Below are 25,000 nucleotides of genomic sequence, written 5' to 3' on the forward strand. Positions count from 1 at the left end.
AAAAATCTGGATATACCATGACCGTTCCATAAGTGCCTTTTAAAGTGCCTCCTTGCAATAAGTTTATCATAAGTAGACATACAATCTATTTGAACTGGAAGGTCTGGCAGCAATGTACAATGCAGAGCACTACATCAAGAACACTGAAAATACCAACATTTAAAAAAATCATCTTTTCATGAACAATTTGCCACGTTATGTACATTTCTATTTCCTTGTGTACTCATTTTCTTCTAACTTGACAATGCTTCAATATATTCTTATCCAATTTGGCACATTTATGATGAAGGCAATACTTCTGATTGAGTATTTTCAAATGATGGGCTTTATTTTTAAAGTTATTAACATCTGAATCCTGGTTGGATATAATCAGTTGCCATAGCTGTGGAAAAAAAATCTTTAAAAAAAGATATAATAAATAAAAAGTGTTTATGAGTTGCATCTACCTATCAAATATGAACAAAAAAAGTACCCTAATGAGAAATTTTGCAGTAACCAATAATCTGTATATCCCTGGTTACCATGGTAATTGTACTCACTATAATTATCCTTCTACACTATGAATTCAAATTAGATCCCGACTGTATCACTAGTGGGCATCCAATCTATTTGAAGTGGGAGGTGGTGGTAACAAACCATCCATCCATTTCCTGCCAACCCTCCCACTTCAAATAAATTGGACGTCTAGCTGGAAGATGAAAAATGGGAAAAGAAGTGATTTCGTAGTTATATTCTATGTTCTTGGTATAGTTCCCCATTAACAAAAAAAAAGACTTTAGACATAGCTGATTTTTAATTTTTGAATTTATTTTTTTTGCTCTCTCCAGATCCGGAGCACTATAGAGAACAGTTTTGTAGGTTGGGAACTGGAAGAAGTGTTACTCCTTGACATGTCTGTAGACGATGGGGATTCCAAAATTCAGAACCAGCTAAAGAAGCTACAGAGTCCCGTTATTCTTTTGTACTGCACAAAAGAAGAGGCCAACACCATTTTTGAGGTGGGCCATTCCGTTGGCATTACTGGTTATGGCTACACATGGATAGTGCCCTCACTCATCGCTGGAGACACTGACGTAGTACCTGCGGAGTTCCCCACAGGTAGGACATTTTGAGTAGTCTATTCATTAGCCGATATTTTTTTCAGATACAGTTATTTTGAGTCTTTTGTAAAAACAAATTTTCTGACATGGAACATCCTGTTAACTTTCAAAATTTAAGTGAAAGAACTTGGATACGGGCTGTTTCCTTTTTCTAGCTCTCTGTCATTTACGGCATATTCACATCAAGAAATATAAAACATAATGGACCCTTTTAAAAAAAATTTTACATTACAATTCTTGCAAGTGCAAGCAAACGGGTCTAGTTGAGGTGACACGGTAAAATACGTAAATCAGAAATCACAGATCTGTGATGTTAACCAAATAAGACTGTTACGTGCAAAAAAGGTTTGCAATTCCAGAAGTGGTTCGCAGACCATTTACGGCGAGTTCTCTTCCGCCATTTTTTTTCCGCAACAGTTCGCTGGTTTGTATCCATACCAGTTTAAAAGCTGCACACCACGAAATGTTTGGGTTTATTCCAGAACCAAAAGTGTTGGTGTGAATACGCTCTAAGAAATCAAATACTTCAGATGTATTCTATTCATTTGACTTTTAAAATAGCGGGCAGAAATTTCAGGGAAGTGTGTAAATCATTTCCTTGGGTGTTTTGCCTGTAATTCACAAATACTTATTATACAGGCTACTAAATCACAAGCACACCTCCTCAGTATAATGCAAAGATGCTACAGCTCCTACAGTTGGTACTCGGTCGTTTGGTCGCCGGTCTTTTGGCCGCCCGGAAGGTTATTGATAATTACTATTTAAATCGTTGCTCAAATTCCCTAAATACAAACTGCGAATTATTATTTAGTCATACTTAATGCCCTATTAATTATTAGGCTAAAGAAAAGCTCCAAATTTCTTGTACTTTTATTGTGTTTTGTTGGAGAACTTGTTAAGACCCTGACTGACGTAGTTCTTAAAGGGACAACTCATGTACATACAAACTCTTATACACTCACACGTCCGCTCAGTGAAACTGCTCAGGGCCATTGTTGGCTTTTATTGATGCAATAAACCGTGTTGTTTTATCTTGTTTGGTCGCCGGTCTTTTGGTCGCCCGTTGTTTGGGTCTGGGCGACCAAAAGACCGGCGAGCAAAAGACCGGCGACCGAAAGACCGCCGACCGAAAGACCGGCGACCAAAAGACGGCGACAAAACGACCGCGCACGCCTACAGTTTAGGAAGATAGAGGCAAGGAAGATGATCTTTAAAACCTCCAGACTACTGAAGGACTGTGCGGTAACCTCAGTCTCAGTCTGCAGAAGGTCCCCACTTTGTGGACTTCCTGTGTGTGGCTCCAGTTTTTTTTTACCTAGGTCTACAATGTCTTGTGTGTCTTGTGTCTGTCTTGCTACTGCAACCAAGAAATTTCCCGAATACGGGATGAAATAAAAATTTTATCTAATCTAAAAATACTTGTTATATTCAGCATTTGCTGTGGTGTACCAAACATGTCACTTGCCATTTACAGGTCTAGAAGTCCAATAGCTTTTAACTTTGTGCTTGACACGCAATTCATTTTGCGTTTGTTCGTGTTTTTCATCTATAATGATGTGGAGGCAGCATGAGACTCATTCAGTTCTTGAGACTGAAATTAAAAATGTGTACCAGTGAGTTTCTCACTCTTTCACTTTATCAACTTTGATATATGATGGTATCATTTATGCAAATCAAACAAGTTCCCGCTTGATTTATGTCGCCACAGAGAAAATCACGACCCACTCATGTGGTGCCTGGGTGATCTTTCAGTTAACACTGAAATATTATGAGATGAATCATATAGGACATTATGACAGATAGAAGAGTAAATGTTATCTACTCATTTAATGCATGATAAATCAAATATAGACTGCACCAGCATACATGATAAAAATAATATCTATCATCTAGGCATGCTATAGATAGTAGATTGATGGAATAAAGTCAATTTTGTTGGACTACCTTATTTTTATTAAATTCCTTGGACTCTTGAATGTTCATAAAATGTCTCGTGATTAGATCTTATGCACCATTGTTGTTTTTAAAGGCAAATGAAGCAAAAAATGCAATAGAAACGTGACATTTTTTTCCACAAGAAACTCCAGCTTAAGTATGTTATTAAATTAACCTTTCGCTTGTCCAATTTACATACGCTATGGGCACATCACTTCACCTTTTTGGATATTCGCAGCTTGTTGATTCTTTCTTGGACTTCCATAAAGTTGTTTTACTGGTTGAATGCCAGTTGGCATTCTGAGATCGCCCACAGTAAACCACAAAATAATCAATGAAAAATTCTCTCAGATTGTGCTCACTCAACAAAAGTTGCTCAAACATATTTTTGGTCAATGGACGTTTTGGGGGCGGCGTTTTTGAAAGGTTACTACATACACAGTAACTCTTCTACTGTACCTTATTTGAGTGCACCAGAGGCAATTAATGAAGTGTCTGGCAAGTGATTATAGTGCATTCAGTGCTCGCTCATTTCTCAACATTCAGCTGTCTAAATGGCCTTTAACTAGAAATTTGAACCTCACTTTAACAAAGTCTATAAAGCAACAATAAACTCTGATATAAAGCTGTCAATGTATACACACATTACTTTAAATGTACATTTTTATTGTCTAGTTTTAACTAACATTTCAGATGTTCCATTGTACAGGATTGTGAGTGATATCTTTGGTGTTCTAAATCTAGTCACCATAGGTTCATTTGAGGGTGCATTGTACTTTACATAGCAAGCTAATTTAATATGCTGTGCCATGTTGTCCCTATCACGCATTTTTTGCAACTGAGTTCGAGTCCGAGTCACCTGATTTTGAGGATCTGACAATACGAAGTACCCATGCGATAGCTAGGTAATTTAAGTAGAAGAAAAAGCTAAAAAATATTTCCATACTTCACATTATCAGTCTTATTTTTCTATTACTACTCACATAAGAAACCAGTTCTAGATGACTTAACTTGTGTCTGCAATCCAGCATTTATTTTGCTTTTGTAGACTAGTGGAATTGTTTTCCCAACAAAACCAAATGGATAAGAAGCTTTTATTTCTTATGTGTAGCACTCTAGTGACTCTTCCTCCACCTCTCTCCCCTCATATGCCTCACATTGTACCTTGACTTGCGTTTTCCTTCCCTTTGACAATCTCCTCCACTCTACTTCACTCTACCGTTGCTTTTGCATGTTTTTCATCCTCATCTTGCTCTCCTCTTTTTTCTCCGACAACCTTTTTTTGTATTGTGCCTTGTCTTTATTGAGACAATTGCAGTTCCCGTAGAGTCAATCACTGACAAATGTTTTTTACCATAACCTCCTCTCCCCTTTGCTTATTTCTCTGCCGATACTAGACGTCCGTTCGTGTGGCTCTTTTCACCCTCATGCTGCGATTTAAATGTTTATCACTGGAAGACGTCCAATTCTTTTGAAGTGGGAGGTTGGCAGCGAACGAACAGACGTCATTTCAAACATGCTCTCAGAAACGACACACACTTATTGGATTGGATAACTTTATTCATCCCGTATTCGGGAAATTTCGTTGTCATAGTAGCAAGAGGGTGAGGATGCAGAAATAGGAAAGGCATTTTAGACATAAATAGATAGGTAATAAGTAAGTTAATGAATAAATAAATACATGAATAAATATATAAATAAATACGCGGGTTGCTGAAATATATATATATATATATATATATATATATATATATATATATATATATATATATATATAAATACACATATACACATATATACATACATACACATATACACATATATACATACATACACATACATATATAAGCACATATATACATACATACACATACATATATAAGCACATATATACATACATACACATACATATAGAAGCACATATATACATACATACATACACATACATATTGAAGCACATATATACATACATACACATACATATATAAGAACATATATACATACATACACATAGATGTACATGCATGCATATATATACACATATACACATACATACACATACATATATAAGCACATATATACGTACACATACATATAGAAGCACATATATACATACATACACATACATATATAAGCACAAATATACATACATACACATAGATGTACATGCATGCATACGGTAGGTCTTAACACTCAGCCATTTGTTTTGTTAAAGAGCCTGACAGCTGATGGGAGGAAGGATCTGCGGATCTATCTTACGTTTCATGAAAAATTAAAACTGAAATTAAAGCAATAGGCATTGGCAAGTTAGTCAGTGAGTACGTGGTCCTTGGGGAAAAGAGCTGTCAATGGTGAGGTCGCCACGAGGGAGGCATTTTGCCAGGGTGCTTGTCTATTTCTGAACGCTGACATGCTAGCGCAATGGCTGACATGCGGTCATACACTGTCACACGGATGCGAGCGAACTGATGGCGAGTGAGCGGGGCAGATTAAAAGGCAAACTGAGAGACAGATAGCTTGGTAAATTGTTTTGAAGGCTGCGTGATCTTGGCTGAGATCTGTGTGACCCCCGATCCCAGAGGTGTCCGCCAGAGCCCAAACAAGAGGATCACTTGCAAGCGATTTCCACATGTCAAGAGGGCAGTTGCAGCAGTAAAGTTACAATAGTGACAATCCTCCTCCACTATATGTGTTTGACATTTTCTTGTTTGTGGGACCACTGACAACACCAGTACATCTATACTGTAGTATAACGTGAATGCAAACTAACCACCAATCTGTCTTTTGGTCTCTCCAGCTCACTTGCACTGCATCAACACATAATATTCTTATTTTTTTCCTGTTTACTTTTTTGGGTGCATGGCACAGCCAATGTGCTTTGACCAATTCACACCGTTCCAACTTCCAAACGGTTCAAAAATCTCACCCCTAGTGTTCACAGTTGCACCAAAAGATCTGTTTCATTTTCATTTCAAGTTTTTTTTAATGCTACTTATCCTACAGTTTTTGTCCAATTCACAGAAAAAATCAGGCAATCGTTTGGCCAAAATGTCTGGTTCTTTCAAAAATGCACAAAAGTCCCTAAACATTTCCAATGCCACTACGTATTCGTTTACAATGGCGCATAAAACACCAACAATGTAATTTTTTTCACAAAAAACGTCCAAAATCAACAGCAAGGTTCAAAATGAATCAGAATTGACACAGGAATTAAGAAATTGACATGTAAAATCCTCAAAACTATTAATTCTCCAAAATGGACAAAGAGACCCACAGAATTTTACAGACCAGAGAGCAAGTATCCCCTCAAAATTTCTCCAGTAATTGGAATTTTTAGCTATCTTTATAATTATAGACAGATTCATGCTTCAAAACAATGTTTCTTTTTTATTACATGATAGAGTTAATTAATATTAATATTGTGTTTCAACACCTGCTCGACTTCCATCTGTCATGATTGCCTACATGAATCATCCTTAGAAAATGCTGATACTTATGGCTTTGACTAGGGTGAGCAGAATAAAGTCAAATTGAACATTATAAAGTTTCATAACATTTTTCTTTCGTTAACTTTCCAAAATCCTGCTGGACAAAAATTACCCGCAATCAAGACAGGACTGTTTTCAAATCAGTGTGCCATCACTTATCGCAGATTCTTTGTCATGAATTAATGATATGAGGTCAATAACAGTAGATTATATCAATGGATCTCATTATGAAAATGTCAACTGTATCAGAAAATATGGAGCTAATTTTCAAACTCAATTACCCCCTCACATTTTGTGACTTTCATTTATCCCCAAATTGATGCTATACCCCAAACACTTAACAAAAGGAATCAACAAAAAGAGTTTTGATTGTTTTCACTCAAATGCAAATTGACACCAAGTTGACATACAGGTTATATAAAGGAAAGAGCCTCAAATAAATGTTCCCACAGCAACAGATTGTAGCGGGAGAACAGCATTCGTGCACACAGAGGGATAAACAGGGTAAACAGGCGCACAGACAACACAAAGGCTAACAAACAGAGAAAGGCAGCGCTTCAGACTGACAGATGGACAAACATAGCAATGTGATAGATAGGCAATCGCTTCAGTCTAACCCTTTTCAGAACATGTCCCTCTCTGTATATTCGAGCAAAATGATCATCACTCTTCCTGTAGTGTCTTTCCGGTCCTCCCTATGTGATCCCCTCACCTCGTTCGTCATCTTGCACTGTTTACTCTTCAGATTTCAATCCTACCCTGACTTCCCTTCTGTTTAAACAAATCCATCTGCTGCCTTCTGGATCTTTCCAGCTGTCTTTCTCCATACCCTCTTACCGAAAGTTTCCTTTCTCCCACCAAGGGCTGCTGTCCGTGTCCTACGACGAGTGGGACTATGGCCTAGAGGCCCGCGTACGCGATGGTGTGGCCATCATAACCATGGCAACCTCCACCATGATGATGGACCGAGGACCTCATACCTTGCTCAAATCTGAGTGCCATGGAGCTCCAGACAAGAAGACCCCCATCTCGGGCAACCCTAATGAAGTGCTCAGGCAAGTGGGGCTGGGTTTTTATTCCATTTGAGCTCCTTCCTAGCATTAAAAAAAAAACCTTTCCATTAGAAGGAGTGGCGGTTTCGAAATGCCAATACAATTTACATTTTTTTTGCAGCGTCATCATTTGGTGTTTTTATGTTGCAGTCAAAATTAAATATGAACATCCTTGGAAGAGTGACAAGCCCTCTTAAAATAATTCTTAGATGTCAATGAAAACATAACCCCCTGACAATATTAATTGTTTTTAAATACCGATTGGCATTGCTAGAGAGGTATTTATTATTGTGCTTTCATTTCATAGTATCACAAAGCTGCCACAGATGGTACAAAGACCAAACTGGATTAGACATCATTGTGGCTCTCCAAACCCAATTAGGAGTAGTTATAAAAATGCAGCAATGGAATGAAAAGGATTTTAAAACCGCTCTGTCTTTATCCTGCTTTCTATTAAATGCACACTTACTCTTCAAATTCCAGTTCATAAAACAGAAGTGTTTTTTTCCCCCATACATATTTCATATATTTGCTGACTAGTACCTGTTGTGATTCAGCCACAATGAATATTAAACACTTCTTTCAGTACAGTCCTACAATAGTGCAAAAGAAAAACAAGAATGAAATTAACAATCGGTATTTTTTAGTAATAATTAGGCATGTCACAAAAAATCGGAATATCTTGATATCGTGATTTTAATTGTGATTAGTCTCAGGCAGGGGGCATGATAGTGGTTAGCATATCCACCTTAATCTCTGGTGGGCTCTGGCCTTTCTTTGTTGGGTTCTCAATGTTCTCTTCTGCCTTTGTGGGTTTTCTTCAAGCACTCTGGTTTCCTCCCAAATCCCCAAAACATTCATGGTTGGTTAAACACTCTAAATTGTCCCTAGGTATGGCTTTATGCGCAGATGGTTGTTGTTATGTTGTGCCTTGCGATTGAGTGGCAACCAACCCCCTGTAAAGTGAAGTGAAACTTATTAAAATATCTTGTATATCGATATGTCGCCAAAACAATCTTAACTGAAAGGGTTAAATCAATCAGTTCACCCATTGGTTATGATATTCGTCCAATTCATTTGAAATAGAATGATCAGCAAAAGAAGCGCAATTTTCATAATGACTGTCTGGATGTCAATGATCATGTTTCAGCATCATACACATAAAATCCATCTGAAATGGGAGGGGCTGGCAGCAATCATTCGATGACAGGAACGAGTTTATGAATATGAACACCCTATAGCACATGTGTCAAAGTGGCGGCCCGGGGACCAAATCTGGCCCACCGCATCATTTTGTGTGGCCCGGGAAAGTAAATCGTGACTGCCGACTTTCTGTTTTAGGATCAAATTAAAATGAAGAGTATAGATATATATTAAATTTCCTGATTTTCCCCCTTTTAAATCAATAATTGTAAATTTTTAATCATTTTTTTCTGTTTTTAGTTCAAAAAGCATTTTGTAAAATCTAAAAATATTTTATAAAAAAAGCTCAAATAAACATTGTTTTAGATCTACAAAAAACTGAATACTCAGGGCTTTTAATCCAGTTCTTTTAATCAATTTATTTTAAAAAAAATCTAAATGTATCTAAAAATGGTCCGGCCCACATGAAATCAAGTTGACGTTAATATGGCCCGCGAACCAACCCGAGTTTGAAACCCTTGCGCTATAGCCAGTAACGAAGCCAAACATAACATTATTGATAACATTTATTGTACCATGGGTCATACCAAGATGTCTTTTTTTGCAAAACCCTGCAGGAAAAAACTCAAATAAAATGTCCTTAAAAATTAAATATATTTATATTTTTCAGATTTTTTTTTCTGCTCTCCCTTTCAAGGGAGGAAAAATAAGTGCATAACACATTTCTGTCATTTTATTGAAAGTTACCTCTTTTCTTTGCACGTGTATCTGCTGTTTAATAGCTAGTCACGGCCGAAAAGCAATACAATTATCCCAGGCATGTGCTGTGTGGAAAGAAAAAAAATCGGTGCCCTTCACCTTTAGCCTTCACTGAATACTGCGTGTCCATTGTGCTACATAAAAAGGTTTTGTTTTGAGAGGAACTTGAATTGATTTCAAATCCTGCCCAATAAAAATATAAGTATGAACTTGGCACTGTGGCTTAGCTGTCCCTAATAAATCGGCCAATTATTCGGTTTTACTAAATACCTTCTGAACAACAATTGTTACTATTACTATAATTACTACACCCTTTTAAATATATGAGACACAGTATAAATAATGACACACAAACCTTCCTACCCAATATCAAATAGCGCCTGGAGATTTTCCAACATTGTAAAAATTGCACCAGATGTTGGCGTACATACCCAAACACCTTCATCCCCTGCATACTGTAATCACCCAGCCCCCCCAGTGTAATAATACCCTGCCCACACAAAAGCCCCTTCATACGCGCCTTCCTGCAAAAGTCCGACCCCGCCCCTTCAGCTGTCCATCTCAGCGGCAGGCCTTTTGAACCGGCTGTGAAGCACAGCACACAGAGGCACTTCACTCTCTGCGCCTCCTAATTGGTCCCAATGGCGTATCAGTGGACAAACACAAACCCCCGTCATGCTGTGCTCTATAGCCCAGCAGAGAATTATATTCAGCAGGGTAGCATCACCTCTGAGTCTCTCTGTGTCTTCTTTGGTGGTGTGCATGCTTATGTACGGGTCGAGAAAGTCAGTGAAGATTCCATGTGTATGTCTGCGTGGCACACAGATTATGATTTAGCGTATTTTGCGGACAATAACTTGCCTTTTTTTCATAGTTTGGCTGGACATGCGACTAATACTCAAGTGTGACCTATTTTTTTTCTTCTCCGACCACTGACAGCCTGTTAGGTTGTCTTTAAAAAAAAAAAAAAAAAAATTTATAGGGTATAGTTGTCTGAAGAACTTGTTACCAGACGCATATTAATCCTGTTGGTCTCTATTTTAGTATTGTTACTTTAACCTCCTAAGACCCAAACTCTTGCAAGTCATGCATTTTTATTTTCTCTTTGGTATTTGGGCTAATTAGGACCTGATGAGTGTAAAAACAAAGAATCTTTTTACATGTAGTGTCTGAGAAAAATGATGTTCACATCAAAAGTGGACACCAGGCCCTTGTAGTCCAAAATTTAACATTGTAGTATTTGACAACCAAAAATGTGATGTCCACACGTGTACGCCAGGCCATAAGAGATTAAGCTATTATTTGTTCTTGGTTTCTGATAAAAAATTAAAAATTGCCCTCACAAAAAATGCTACTTACTGATACTGATTTTTTTTCCCTTCTTCATTCTTGGGCTTGTTTGGCTTCTAGTGCGACCTATAGTCCAAAAATACGTTACGTTTTTTCACCAGTATTTCTGAGAAATGTGGTATTTAAATTACACAGTGCATTAATTTGTGCTTTGGCCTTTTTATTTCTGCACCACAGCTTATTTGGTTGATGCACATTAATTTCACTAACCACCATTCAAGCTTTGAAAGAAAAAAAAAGCAGCAAAAATAAAAATACATGACACGAATGAAAAAAGAGCTCAAGTGTATAAAGGTTAGCGTGATGTTATAATGCTCCATAATGCTTAATAGGTGGTAGATTTGTTCTGAATATATATATATATATATATATATATATATATATATATATATATATATATATATATATATATATATATACATATATATATACATATATATATATATATATATATACATATATATATAAATAAACTGTGTATATATGTATATATAGCAAAAATGTCTGTCTAAAATATACATTTCTGTCCCCCATTTGCGCCAATCGGCCCCCATATCCAAATAAAAACTTCATAAAGAAACAAGCTTTATCTGAATGGTATTGAATGGTAGATTGCCTTTTTGGCAAAAAACAAACAAACTGAAAAAAATCAAATGAAATTTTTTTTTTAATCATTGGCAATAAAAGCACTCAAATTCATTCATAAAATTGATTTATCCCCCAGGCCTATTCACATTGTCCTGAATGTGCTGGGTAAGCTGAAAAAGCACCAGTTTTACCTTTTTTACTTGCAGCGTCTTCTAAAAGTTAACAGCATATGCGATTATAGCCTTCGTAGCACACAGGATAATTTCTTCTCCAATATGGAACCTTTCTTAACCTTAAGAATACAATTAGCCACCAAGTATGATTCACTCAGTGCATTTTTTTTAATTTTGATATGTGCTATTTCTGTTTAAATAAGCTTCTTTTTCTTTGAGGTCCATTGTTCCTTTTTCTGGGCCCGCAGTTTTGCCACCACACACGCACAAAACAATATTTTCATAAGTATAATTATAAGACACCGCTGAAATCTGTCTGTCATCGTGCCAAGATTGACCTGCGAGATATTTTTACTGTAGGTTGCGGTTTAATACTAAGTGTAAAAAAAGTGTAAGAAATGGAATAAGATAGTCTTGTTTTTATTTGATGAACTATTTGCATTGACAATCATACAAAATTTGCAGTTATCTGATTACAGTGCTTCTACTCAGGCATTATACATTAACCCCTTGGCTGCCACTGACCCCGCTAGACATCCAACACATTTGAAGTAGGAGGACTAGGAGCGAATTAACAAATGTTGATTCGCTGCCACCCTCCCAGTTTAAATGGATTGAACGCCTACTTGTGATAAACTTAAATTCACAGCGTGGAAAAAAAAAGCCACACGATTGCACGTCTATCACAGTCAATAGCAGCCAAAGAGTAAAGTGTGCCTTGTGAAGTGGCTGGTAAGCGTTTGAGATTTTCCTTCTACGTCACGTGTGTCAAAGTGCCGGCCCGGGGGCCAAATCTGGCCTGCCGCATCATTTTGTGTGGCCCGGGAAAGTAAATCATGGGTGCCGACTTTCTGTTTTAGGATCAAATTAAAATGAAGAGTATTAAATTTCCTGATTTTCCCCCTTTTAAATAAATAATTGTAATTTTTTAATCCATTTTTTTCTGTGTTTTTAGTTCAAAAATCATTTTGTAAAATCTAAAAATAAATTTAAAAAAGCGAAAATAAACATTGTTTTAGATCTATAAAAAATTTAATATTCAGGGCTTTTAATCCAGATCTTTTAATCCATTTATAAAAAAAATCTAAATATTATATCTAAAATTGTCCGGCCCACGTGAAATCAAGATGACGTTAAAGCAGCCCGAGAACCAACCCGAGTCTGACACCCCTGTTCTACGTCCTCGCCTCTGTGGCGGCCTGTGCTCCGGACGTACGGTTTTCTAATCAACTTAGCCTTGTTGTTGATGGGATCAGTTGGAAGCGCCGCTAAAACGCTTCGCCCCTTGCTGCCTTAACTAAATTTGTGTGAAGATAACCTTTGTCTTCAAGCGTTCAATCAAGAGATTATCAGACAGATACAGTCTATGAAGCGGAAACTGAATGGCCACTCGCTTGTTTTGCTGAATGATAGCTTGCACGGATGGATGCCCTTAATTGACATGCCAGGGATGTCTGTACACCGAGTGAATCAATGGATCAGGTGATGGATAAAGGGTGCATGAGCACCATCAAAGGCTCTTCACACTGTGGTAGTGCTGTTGAATATGTATGATTATGTATTTTGCCGAAACTGGGTGGCACAGGTGAAAGTGTTTAGCACATTTGCCTCACAGTCTAGGCCACATGTGTCAAAGTGGTGGCCCGGGGGCCAAATCTGGCCCGCCGCCTCATTTTGTGTGGCCCGGGAAAGTAAATCATGATTGCCGACTTTCTGTTTTAGGATCAAATTAAAATGTAGAGTATAGATGTATATTAAATTACCTGGTTTGTCCCCTTTTAAATCAATAATTGTAATTTTTTAATCAATTTTTTCCATGTTTTTAGTTCAAAAATCATTTTGTAAAATCTAAAAATATATAAAAAAAGCTAAAATAAACATTGTTTTAGATCTATAAAAAAACTGAATATTCAGGACTTTTAATCCAGTTCTTTTAATCCATTTGTAAAAAAATATATCTAAATATTATATCTAAGCAGTCCAGGCCCTCGGGCTTTCTTTGTGGAGTTTGCATGTTCTCCCTGTGTTTGTGTGGGTTTTCTCTGGGTACTCTGACTTCCTTCCTTCCCCTCGACCCTTGTGAGGATAACTGGCTCAAAAGATTAATGAATGAATGAAGTGAGCGGCAAAGTAGCTGTCCTAATTTGTCTATAAAGTTTTATCAAATAACTAAGAGTCATGGCATATGGATATAAAATGAAAAAAACGATGATATAAAATGGCCTATATTATGATTGGAATGATTTTTTTCATATTGCACAGCACTACTCTCCAGTGAATTCTAATACCACAGAGGGGGAATAAATGAGTGCAGACGCATAAAAATTCTCCGTGCAGGACAGTGGAGTCTCTGAATGATGTGATGAGGATGAAAAGGATGTGAGTCATATGCTACGGCCTTTTCAATCACCCTATTTCAACATAATTGAACACTTTTGGGAGATGTTGCATTACTGCAACCATCCTCCAAATGAAACGTTTTTTTTCTAGATTGCTGTTTCTGCCTGGTTTTTAGGATGTTTTTCCATCTTTTGTTTTAGATTTTTTTTTCAATATGTTACTCAAACAGACCTAATCAGTCAATATTCACCACTAATTCTCTATTTGTTGAGAGTACGCAAGAAATAGGTGTAGAAAACAATCCTTGGCAAATTGATTGAACCCAGCAGCTAAAGGGAAGACCAATCGGCAAACTATGAGTATTGAATTAGAAATTGTTGTGACTCCCAAAAACTAATTAGAAGTAATCTGTAGAGATGGAATGAGCATGATGCAGAAAGTGCTTGGACTATTTCCTGTTTTCTGTTCATTCCCGAGCATCTTCGTCTCAAATTACCTTCCGGAGCAATAGAACCACTTGCTTTGTTTCTAGTGGGACATATTTTTGCTCAATTGCAAGGAAATCACATCGGTTCAAAGAGTGCAGGCAATCATGAGGCAGAGTTCTGCAGGTCAACAAAGCGGGCACTAATAGCTTTCAAACTGTGACGCATGACTTTGAAACTGCTTGTTTGGCCACAAGTTTTTCCTTTCTAGACTAGCGTAGTGTGTGTATGTGGGTTTATTGAGGAAAATACAGTACATTTACTCAGTAACTATCCAAAGTCAGTCATATGATACACATATCGATACATATAGTATTGTCACACCGCTATTTTTACCCCCAAAAAACTAAACATGTCCTTCATTAAAAGCTTATGTTTAAGCATATGTTAAAAAAAATGATAGATTACAAATTCTGCCATTAAAACAGATTTTAGTTTTAGATTTTAGAAACAGTTCTTGAACAGTATCACATTAGACTGTACGGCTACATTATACTTTATCGTATGTCCGGTGCGTGTGCGGTCGATTGGTCACCGGTCTTTTGGTCGCCGTCTTTTGGTCGCCGGTCTTTTGGTCGCGGTCTTTTGGTCGCCCCGACCGCGACAACGGGCGACCAAAAGACCGGCGACAAAACAAGGTAAAACAACACGGTCTACGCATCAATAAAAGCCAACAATGGCCATGAGCAGTTTCACTGAGCCGACGTATGAGTGTATAAGAGTTTGTATGTACATGCGTTGTCCCTTTAAGAAGCTACGTCAGTCAGGGTCTTAACAAGTTCTCCAACAAAAAACAATAAAAGTCCGGGAAATTTGGAGCTTTTCTTTAGCCTAATAATTACTAGGGCATTAAATATGACTAAATAGTAATTCGCAGTTTGTATTTAGGGAATTTGAGCAACAATTTAAATGGTAATTATCACTTACCTTCCGGGCGACCAAAAGGTCGGCGACCAAAAGACCGGCGACCAATCGACCGTGTACCGTCCGGTGACTATATATTACAACAAATTCATTTTGGAACTCTTTTCCTTGTTTTAATTCAGTCTGCTAGATTACAATAGTAACTTACCGTTTGATATTTGGAATATTTGATAGTGTTTCAGGGTATAAAAAAATTATATCATCAAAATTTATTCATGCAGCCTTGTTTTCACTCCCTCTGTTAATCAGCTCGCTCTTCGACAGAGGCAGAGTTCGTGAATATGCACAAATGGTGTGATTAATCAAATGCAATTGTACATGTTTTGCATTTGGCATTGATCAGAAACAAGTGGGGACAGGTCCAGTTTGTAATACAGATACTATTTAATATTTTAGGTCGATGGCTCAGTGAATTATAAGCTCACATTCCCATGACCTTCAGGTTTTTCTGCGAGGATTAATTGATATGTTGTAATATTCTACCTCCAGAAAAAAATTGCAATGCCATTGTTTGTCACGAGTTTCTGGGAAAATATATTGTCCTTAAAAAAGTTTTACAACAGGACTAGTTCTAGTATCATTGTTTTGCATTCAAAACTAAGCTATCGGAGGACATAGCACACTTTAAGAAGGTCACAACTATAAGTAAACGAAATCCAAAGTACATGGTCCTGTGATATTATGACAAGAAAAGATAGCAAAGGGAGGGAGAGGAGGAAGAAGAAGGAGCATGAGGCAAACAGAGTGCAAAAGAACAGAGTGAGACAATGATGGAAGTGAACAATGCACGACAGTGTGAGGTTCATCAGTTTGACAGCAGGGCCGCTGACCTCACACGCCATGGACACGTTCCAAATGAGCTTGAACTTGGAAAGGTGACAAGCGCTTTTTAAGCTCTATAGACCCTTTTGAACTTCTGCAGCGTCTATGGGGCAAGATTTTGTTTTTAAAACGCCGCTGTAACTTAACCCTGATGAGCAAGTAACACATCAGATCCTCATATTTTCTGCTAATCCTGATTAGTATTGTTTTTATTTTGTCAGGTCTGGGTTTCATTAAATATTTAAAAACGCCAAATACAGTGGTATCTCGAGATACAAAGTTAATTCATTCCGGGACTGAGCTCGTATGTCGATTTTCTCGTAACTCAAACAAATGTTTTCCATAGAAATGAACTAAAAACATATTAATTTGTCCCAACCCTCTGAAAAAACATCAAAAACAGGATATTGGATTGGATTTTTTTTTTATTTGTTCTAATTCATCATATATTAACAAAGTAACATATAACTAGTGGTTTAATAGTGTACTAAAATGTTTTTAATAGAACTAAAATTAGACAGATTTCACGGAGGGTAGAGAGAGGGACAGAGAGAGGGGGAGACAGAAGGGGCGACTTTTTGCATGGCAACGCGCTCGTAACATAACATAAACACATTTAAATGAACTTGAATTACGATGCAGACACTCAAAAATAAGTTTAATCTAACCTAACACTAAACTTAATTCTAATTTTGTTTTACATTTTGATATCTTCTCCCGGGTTGGCTCTATTTGCCCCGCCTCCACCCTGACTTTCAAATGCAACCTATCGAGGGTTGTTTGCTTTTGTCTTCCCTTCAAAATATTCCCAAAATGATGTACACAAATGTCCTCACAATAGGATAACGCACGACCACTTGCCAACGAGAAGTAGTATATGTAACTTGTATTTGCGATCGCCTCGCCATTCGCAATGACTAACGGGAAAAAAACACTGAAAAAAATGCAACGCTCCGCCCAGTGCTCGCAGAGATATTACACGAGATAGTTGCAACCAAAAAGACAGTGGCCATGATGTTCTTATGAGCAGCCTCTCCTGTCCGCTGTCTGCTCGTATATCAACATTTGTCTCGTAGCTCAAGATAAATATTTGCTCAAAATTTTATTCGTATCTCAAATTGCTCGTATGTCGGGGCACTCGTATGTCGAGGTACCACTGTAGTATATTGTAACGATTGCTATTTTAATGCCCCAAAAAATTCCATCTCCGTGTGTCCCATTATACTTTTCCATTGACAGAATATTCCCACATTTTGGCATGAGGACGTCTACATTGATGCACAAAATCACACTCACAAACACTTGAATGATCACGCTTCCCACACTCTCACAGCACATATACTAAGCGTGCAAGCATCAAGGGAACAGTGTGTTAAGATGTTTGGATTTTCTTACCATGACCACACACTGATAAAGGGGTCATTTTCCATATTGGTTCTACTGTGCAAATCTAATAAGTAAATCGCACCACAGTAATTGCTAAGGAGCATAATTTATGATTAATTTATTCTGGGGGTTAATTTATTAAAACCTGCTTATCAATATTTCACACTCCTCCTGCATTATTCACATTAGAACATGCGCTAAAACGTATCTGTGTCAACCCATGAATTTAGTCCAGGGAGTGGCTGTTTGTGTGTCTCTCTGTATGTGTGTTTTTCCACATTTTGTTCCCATACAAGCAAAAAGACCTTTTGATATATTCTTCTTTGCTACTATTTCATTGTCTTTTTATGACTGTGTCAAAAGGCTACCAAATCACGGCTTTTAGGGGTACATGATTTGATATGAGATGTTACAATCTTGCCACATGGCACTGCAACATAGATTAAATGGAAGGTGTTTTGTCAGAAAGAAAGGGTAGTGGTACCTCCACTTATAAAATGAATTCATTCCAGAACTTGGATTTTTTTTGTAAGTAGAAACACATTTTACATGGAAAAGCTTTAATTCATTCCAACCCTTCTAAGATCCCCGAATACATAAATTGTTTTTTTTTAAATGCTCTAAAGCACAGGTGTCAAAGTGGCGGCCCAGGGGCCAAATTCTTGCCCGCTGCATCATTTTGTGCGGCCCGAGTAAGTAAATCATGAGTGCCAACTTTCTGTTTTAGGATCAAATTCAAATGAAGATTATAGATGTATATTATATTTCCTGATTTTCCCCTTTTTAAATCAATAATTGCAATTTTTTATCCATTTTTTTCTTTGGTGTTTTAAGGTCAAAAAGCATTTTGTAAAATCTAAAAATAAATGTGTAAAAATATTTTCGGTTTTCCACTTTAATATTGAATATAATTTTTAAAAAAAATCAATTTGAAATGAAAAACAAATGATTATTAGATGTTTTCCCTTACTAAATAAAAAAAGTTCAAATAAACAGTTTTAGATCTTAAAAAAAAGAATATTTAGGGCTTTTGATCCAGTTCTTATAATCCAATTAAAAAAAATATCTAAATATTATATCTAAAATGGTCCGGCCCACATGAAATCGAGTTGATGTTATTGCGGCCCGCGAACCAACCCGAGTTTGACACCCTTGCTCTAAAGAGTACCCCAGAGTACGCAGAGAAATCCCATGCAGGCAAGGAGGGGAAACTATATACTACATGTGTATATATTTGTCCAAAAATGTGTAGTTTCCATGAAAAGTGATGAACAGAGGGACACTGACATTTGGATCCCTTTCATAATTTTTAAAAATGGAAATTTTGGGGGGGAAAATCCTCCTGAATCAAGCTGCACTGAAATAAGATTAACGTTAATTATTTTGTGGTCAATTGTACCATTTGGTAATATTAGCTGTATTGAGATCCACAGCGATTTAACAACCTCTTTTAACTTGCTGTAAATGTTTTTTTAAATTATTATAATGTGTAAAATGCATTAGATATTGTAGATATAGTAAGGGTGTAAAAAGCAACAAGGTGCAAGTAGAAAGACATTTGAACGGTAACTTGTCCTCTTTATTTCCTTTGACTCTTGTCACACGCTCCGTCTCGTTCACGCCCACCCACCGAGAGATTACCGTTACTATAGTGAAGCAGCAGATTGGCTCGGAAGTCACAGTGGTTGTGGGTGCCATGGCAACGCACATATGCTTGTGTTTCACTCCGTTTCCGCTGTCAGGGAGGCGCACACGCTCGCAAACATGCAAGCGCAAACAATGGCGCCGCATCGTGCCGTGTGGACCAAAAGCGTGCTCAGTCAAGATTAAAGGGGCCACGGCGTCAAGTCATTTTGTAAATGGGCTATGATTTATGCAGCACATTCTGTGCACTTTGTATCGTTGCCAAAGCTCCGTGGGATGAGGCCGCGTGCGGGGCACACGGGCCTGCACGAGGCAGCGTTATCCTGGATCAAAGTCCATTGAGAAGATCAATATTTAATACAGGAAATCGAAGAAATACGACAGCATTAGCGTAATTGCTGGATTATTTCATAAAGGATTTTGTTTGGTAAAACTGGTCAAAAGAAGGATGAATGGATACATGGGTGGATGGATGGAGGTGATACATTTTCTCCTCTTGTATCTATTTAATTTACATATATATGGTAGCCATGGTTATGAGGTAGAATGTTGCCATGGAAACTGTCACAGAGAGGAAGGGGTGGGTGGTTGAGAGACTGAAAGTAAAGGGTGAGGAGTGAAAAAAAATGAAGAAGAGTTTGAGTCTGTGTGTACGTGGTGCATGTTTGTTTCTCTCTGAAGAGCTGTTCGAGTTTTTTTTACTCCACGCTTGAGGACATTTTGGTTATTTGTCATTTAAGGACAAATTGTCAAAAGGGGATTTTAATTTAAAGCAGATGAAAGCTATTGCATGTTAGTTCAGGTTCGGGTCAAGGGTTATCATGATGTTCGAAAGTGCTCTTGTGTGAATACAGAGAGGGAATGATGGTAGTGTACAGTCAAGACTCTAAATACAAGGACTTGGATATAATCATCTATTTGACTCTAAAAAATATATATATGTATATGTGTATGTATATATACGTGTATGTCTATGTATATGTGTATGTATATATACATATATATATATATATGTGTATACATATGTTTGTATATATGTACCGTAATTACTCGAATATAACACGCAGATTTTTGCTATATAATTAATTCCAATAGTTGGGGGTGCGTGTTATAATCAATAACAATTTGTTTTTTGTTTTTTTTGTTTTTTTTGTGTCTTGTTACATGGCCCTTAGCCTGATGCTTTTTCTTGCCAAATAAATTGAATTGAAATTGAATTGAATAAAATAAATTACAAATTTTCGATCGAAAAAAGCATTGTCAAACTCACTTTGACGCACGGATTTTACGTCATCTCGTAGAGCCGACGCACAGATTTTACGTCATCTCGTGAAGCCGACGCACGGATTTTACGTCATCTCGTAAAGCCGAGACCACCACTGCCCCCCTCTAGCCTCGTACCCGTCTCAGTTCACCCTCTCTCAGTTCAGTGTTATAATCAATAACTAAAATAAATTACAAATTTTCGATCGAAAAAAGCATTGTCAAACTCACTTTGACGCACGGATTTTACGTCATCTCGTAAAGCCAATCGGATGATGTGTTGTGGGAGGAAGAGGAAGTGGATGAAGGAAGCGTGGACGTTGATAGGATTCTCAACGAAGAGATGTATGAGAGGACAGACAAAGAGAGAGAGGAACTCTTCATTTGAAGGATTCTAATGAATAAATTTGTTTGAACAAAACAATCGTGAAACGAAGAAAAAAAGGTAAGATTTCTGATTTTCGTCAGCGGGAAATTTTAGGTGCGCACTATATTCGAGTACTGCGTTTTTCCAGATTTTTTTGGCCCAAAATTACCTGCGTGTTATTTTCGAGTGCGCGTTATATTCGAGTAATTACGGTGTATATATATATATATATATATGTATGTGTATATATCTATGTATGTATATGTGTGTGTGTATATATGTATATGTATGTACTATGCCCCCAATGAAACTGTAGAGTTGATTTTTTTTCCATTTCATTTTAATTTCATACTATTGAACTCAATTCATATGTCCAATTCATTTGTTATAGGAGGAGAAAAAAATAAGGTATCATGTCTCAAAATGTATAGATCTATCTATCCATGTACATATTTGTGTGGGTGTGTGTGTTTGCGCACATCTATACCTTTGTGTGTGAGAGGGCTGGTGTGTAAAGTGAAATGAGTTCACCTAGTTCACCTGACATAAATAATCCCATGTACACACTCAAGCACATTCACTACAATCGCAGCATGAGTGTTTGAAATATGGATGTGTATGTGGGTTTTGTGTGCGTTGTGTAGCTGTAACGGGGTGAAATTATTTCACCTGACAAGAACAGTGGTGATTTTTTTTCTTCCTCACATTCAACTCCACGACACAAAAACAGTGATAGCAGAAGACGTGCTCAAGAACACAATGGTGTGCACATCCCACTAGGGAATAATTTTAATTCTTTTTTCTTACTGGTGTTATTATAGTGTGCTGAAATTACAGAACAGGGGATTATTTTGTCCAATTTTAATTGAATGAACTTTTAGTAATGTTTTTTATTTATTTATTTATGTTTAAAAGTCTTTGTTCAAACATATTCTTCACTTTATTATCATAATTATTATTGTTCTTAGCTTTTTGCCCCAATTTTTATGATAATCCACATTTTTGTGTGTGTATTTCAGCAGTTCTTTTGTTGGTGTCAGGAGCCGTGGTTCAGAATAGAAGCCGTTCTGTCACAGAGCACACATTATGTCAAACCACAACTCCAGAAAGCTAAAGTTGAGTTTGGCTTGTCACAGTACCATGTGGAACAGTAAATCCTCGTCTGGTTCATGCTTCCAAGGCGGGGTGCCAAAGCAGAATACCCATAGCTTCATATATAACAACAAAGTCGTGTGACATAATGTGACATTCTGATGAATTCTATTAGAAATATGGGACTAGAAAAATAGAGGACGATGGAGGACAAGCATAATTATTGTTGTCTTTTATGGTTGGCATTTGGCTTTTTGTCACAAGGTGATAGTTTTTTTTGTCTGGAAAAAAAGTCATATTTTTTCTTTTCTGTATTATACTTTTGTACTTTTATTGATAATTTTCTCAAAGCAAATAATGCTTTATTTACTCCACCGTGAATTTTACCCAGTTACCCTATCATACCCCTATCTGACCTATCTTACCTTTTCCTATGCTTTTACCAGATTTATCCTCTCCCAGCAGTCTTAAATAGCTAATAATGCTACTTACAACTAGGTTGCATCTAGTACAGTGGTACCTCGTCATACGACCGCTCGTCATGCAAAATGCTCGTCTTACGGGGGAAATTTCGATCGAATAATTTGCCCGTGATGCGGTCAAAATTTCGTGATGCGACCAAGCCAGGTGGCCATGGCATTTTTTTTTTTGCATATCTTTCGTGTATAACAATATCTACGAGGACGGAACTAATTAATTCAGACGAGTTTCTCGTACGACCAGGAAACGCACAACGCGCGGGCAAAAAGAGGGCTTTCTGGGTAATGAAGTATACTCGTGCACACAACACCCATAGGCAATGGCAACCTTTCTCAGAATAAAACTTCATTGCCCACAATCAATTCGTGGGTAAGATCAACTATTGTATTTCCTGTTATTCTTTCTCAGGAAAGATGCTCCCGCGATCGTTCTTTAAAGACTATTTCTCGTTGGCAAGTGGTCGTGCGTTATCCTATTGTGATGACATTTGTATGCGACATTATGGAAATATTTTGAAGGGTAGACAAAAACAAACAACTCTTGATGCGTTCGTTTTGAAGACTTTGGCGGAGCGGCCAGGTGGTGTCAACCCGTAGAACTACGTAAGGTAAAAAAGATTACAACAAATTTAGAATTTTGTTTTGTTTGAACTTACATTAAACGTTGAGTGTCTGTATATAGTTATCCAAGTTAATTTAAATTTGTTTGTTCGTTTACGAGTGCCGTGGATAAAGTCCTACGTCATACGAGCTCAGTCCCGGAACGGATTAAGCTCGTATCTCGAGGTACCACTGTATTTATATTTTCAATCACATTTTTGTATTACTCTTCCTTCTATTCTTTCTATCAGTCCACCTAACCCCACTTCCACCCAGCTTAATTTTCTCTTAAAAACAACACAATGAAAACAAGAACAAAGGTAGCACAGCAAACTCCCTTGTGGAAATTGTTTCAGCTATTAAAGACACTCAGATTTTCCATTATCCATATCTGAGCAGCTGCAAAGGGCATGTGGGAAAAAATACAATAAAAATAGATATATATGTATATCGTATCCATTTAGGGGGTGCTCAAAAGTACCATGATTCATGAAAATATTATGTCTTTTTTTTTACACCTATGTGAAACATACAATACTCAAATTAAATGAAATTTCTCCTGTTTTTTCCTCACTCAGGTACTTAATGAATGTGACGTTTGAGGGCCGTAATCTTTCATTTAGTGAGGACGGCTACCAGATGCACCCTAAGCTGGTCATCATTCTGCTCAACAAGGACAGACAGTGGGACAGGGTATGTTTGTGTGTGTTTTTGTAATATTTTTGAGTGTTTGAGCATTTTGAATGGAATCCTGTCATAATGACCAAGTTCCTTGGCTTCTTTCTTTTTGGTGTTTGTCTTATAATAACTAATCGTCGCAGATAAATCATGTGAAACTGACTATTAACAATGACAGTGAGTTAGTTTAGTGATTGGAGTGCTTGATTGGAACACAAATGTATGATTTTTTTTCATCATCACATTTTTAGTTGGGAAGCATTTTAAGCCCAAAGATTTATAGGCGCTACACTGATTAGATATTATCAGATTGTTGAAGGTGCCTTTGAGCAGCATGCTGCAGCACCGGATACAGAGCGCTGCTTTTGAATGTGAAAAAAAAAGGTGCTACAGCTGCTAAATATAATAAAATCCCAGTTATGTAGTCATACAACATCACACTTTGCTTTGCTTGCACTTCTGGTTTAAAAACCCTCTTTGTCAGTATTGGGTGTCAAATCTTTTTGATGAATTTTACAGACATTTTTTGATCGCTTGCTGTTCTTTGCTGAGTTTTAGATTTTAAAAATCAAACTATAAATCTAAAATGTTGATGTAGATATGATGTGTTATTTTTTAAATTATCGGACTAATCAACATTTCATGACAATAACGATATAGTAAAATAAATTTTTCGAACACAATATTTACAGATAATAAAACGTCTTCCACTATTCGATTCAGTAGCCTTTGACTTATTACAATATTATGTAATATACAATATTATGTAGACATTTAACAAGTGACATTTCACCTCAAGCGATGAAATTTGATTCTGACACATTTCAGATATTTGAAAAAAATGGAATAAAATTGCATATTTAAAAGATGATGTTAATCAATGTTTTCCGTTTTAATCCATTTCAATTCTATTGTGTCTGTATACATCTTTTTAATGCAAAAACTAATTAAAATATAAAGTATAAATGCACATGACTGAGAGGTCATGCTGAATAATATTTCCAGTTTTTAATGTTGCAGACTTGAGTCCCAACGTGAAGTATTTTTATTTCATTGGGTCCCCCAAATGCAGCATCAATGTCCTTCATTTTGTTTTGTATCACGATGCCACATTTCTACAAAACTATCCATAAGAACACAAAATACAAAACAAAGCTTTTTATTTAAGGAAAAAAGATCGCATTACCATTCAAATAATGTAATGACAGTGAAATCCACTGTTCTAAAAATGTCTCAAGCAAATGGAAAAAGTCCAGCTGTGACAGGTCACAGGTTAATAATCCAGACACACACTGTGACATCCTAAAGTGAACCCAAAACCCACCACCTGTA

At 37.0% G+C, this 25,000-nt stretch overlaps 1 protein-coding gene across 3 annotated transcripts in view; it reads left to right on the forward strand.

The window, feature by feature from the left end:
- grin2ba (glutamate receptor, ionotropic, N-methyl D-aspartate 2B, genome duplicate a) overlaps nucleotides 1-25,000 on the forward strand; it is a 133,202-nt gene that overhangs the window by 73,443 nt on the left and 34,759 nt on the right. For all 3 annotated transcript variants that reach the window (XM_077618510.1, XM_077618511.1, XM_077618512.1), the window contains 3 exons: nucleotides 828-1,098; nucleotides 7,386-7,578; nucleotides 23,569-23,683. In XM_077618510.1, coding sequence (XP_077474636.1) covers nucleotides 828-1,098; nucleotides 7,386-7,578; nucleotides 23,569-23,683 — 579 coding nt within the window. The remainder of the gene's footprint in view (nucleotides 1-827; nucleotides 1,099-7,385; nucleotides 7,579-23,568; nucleotides 23,684-25,000) is intronic.

The sequence above is a fragment of the Stigmatopora argus genome, chromosome 14 (assembly GCF_051989625.1).
Source record: "Stigmatopora argus isolate UIUO_Sarg chromosome 14, RoL_Sarg_1.0, whole genome shotgun sequence".
In the NCBI taxonomy this organism is placed as follows: Eukaryota; Metazoa; Chordata; class Actinopteri; order Syngnathiformes; family Syngnathidae; genus Stigmatopora; species Stigmatopora argus.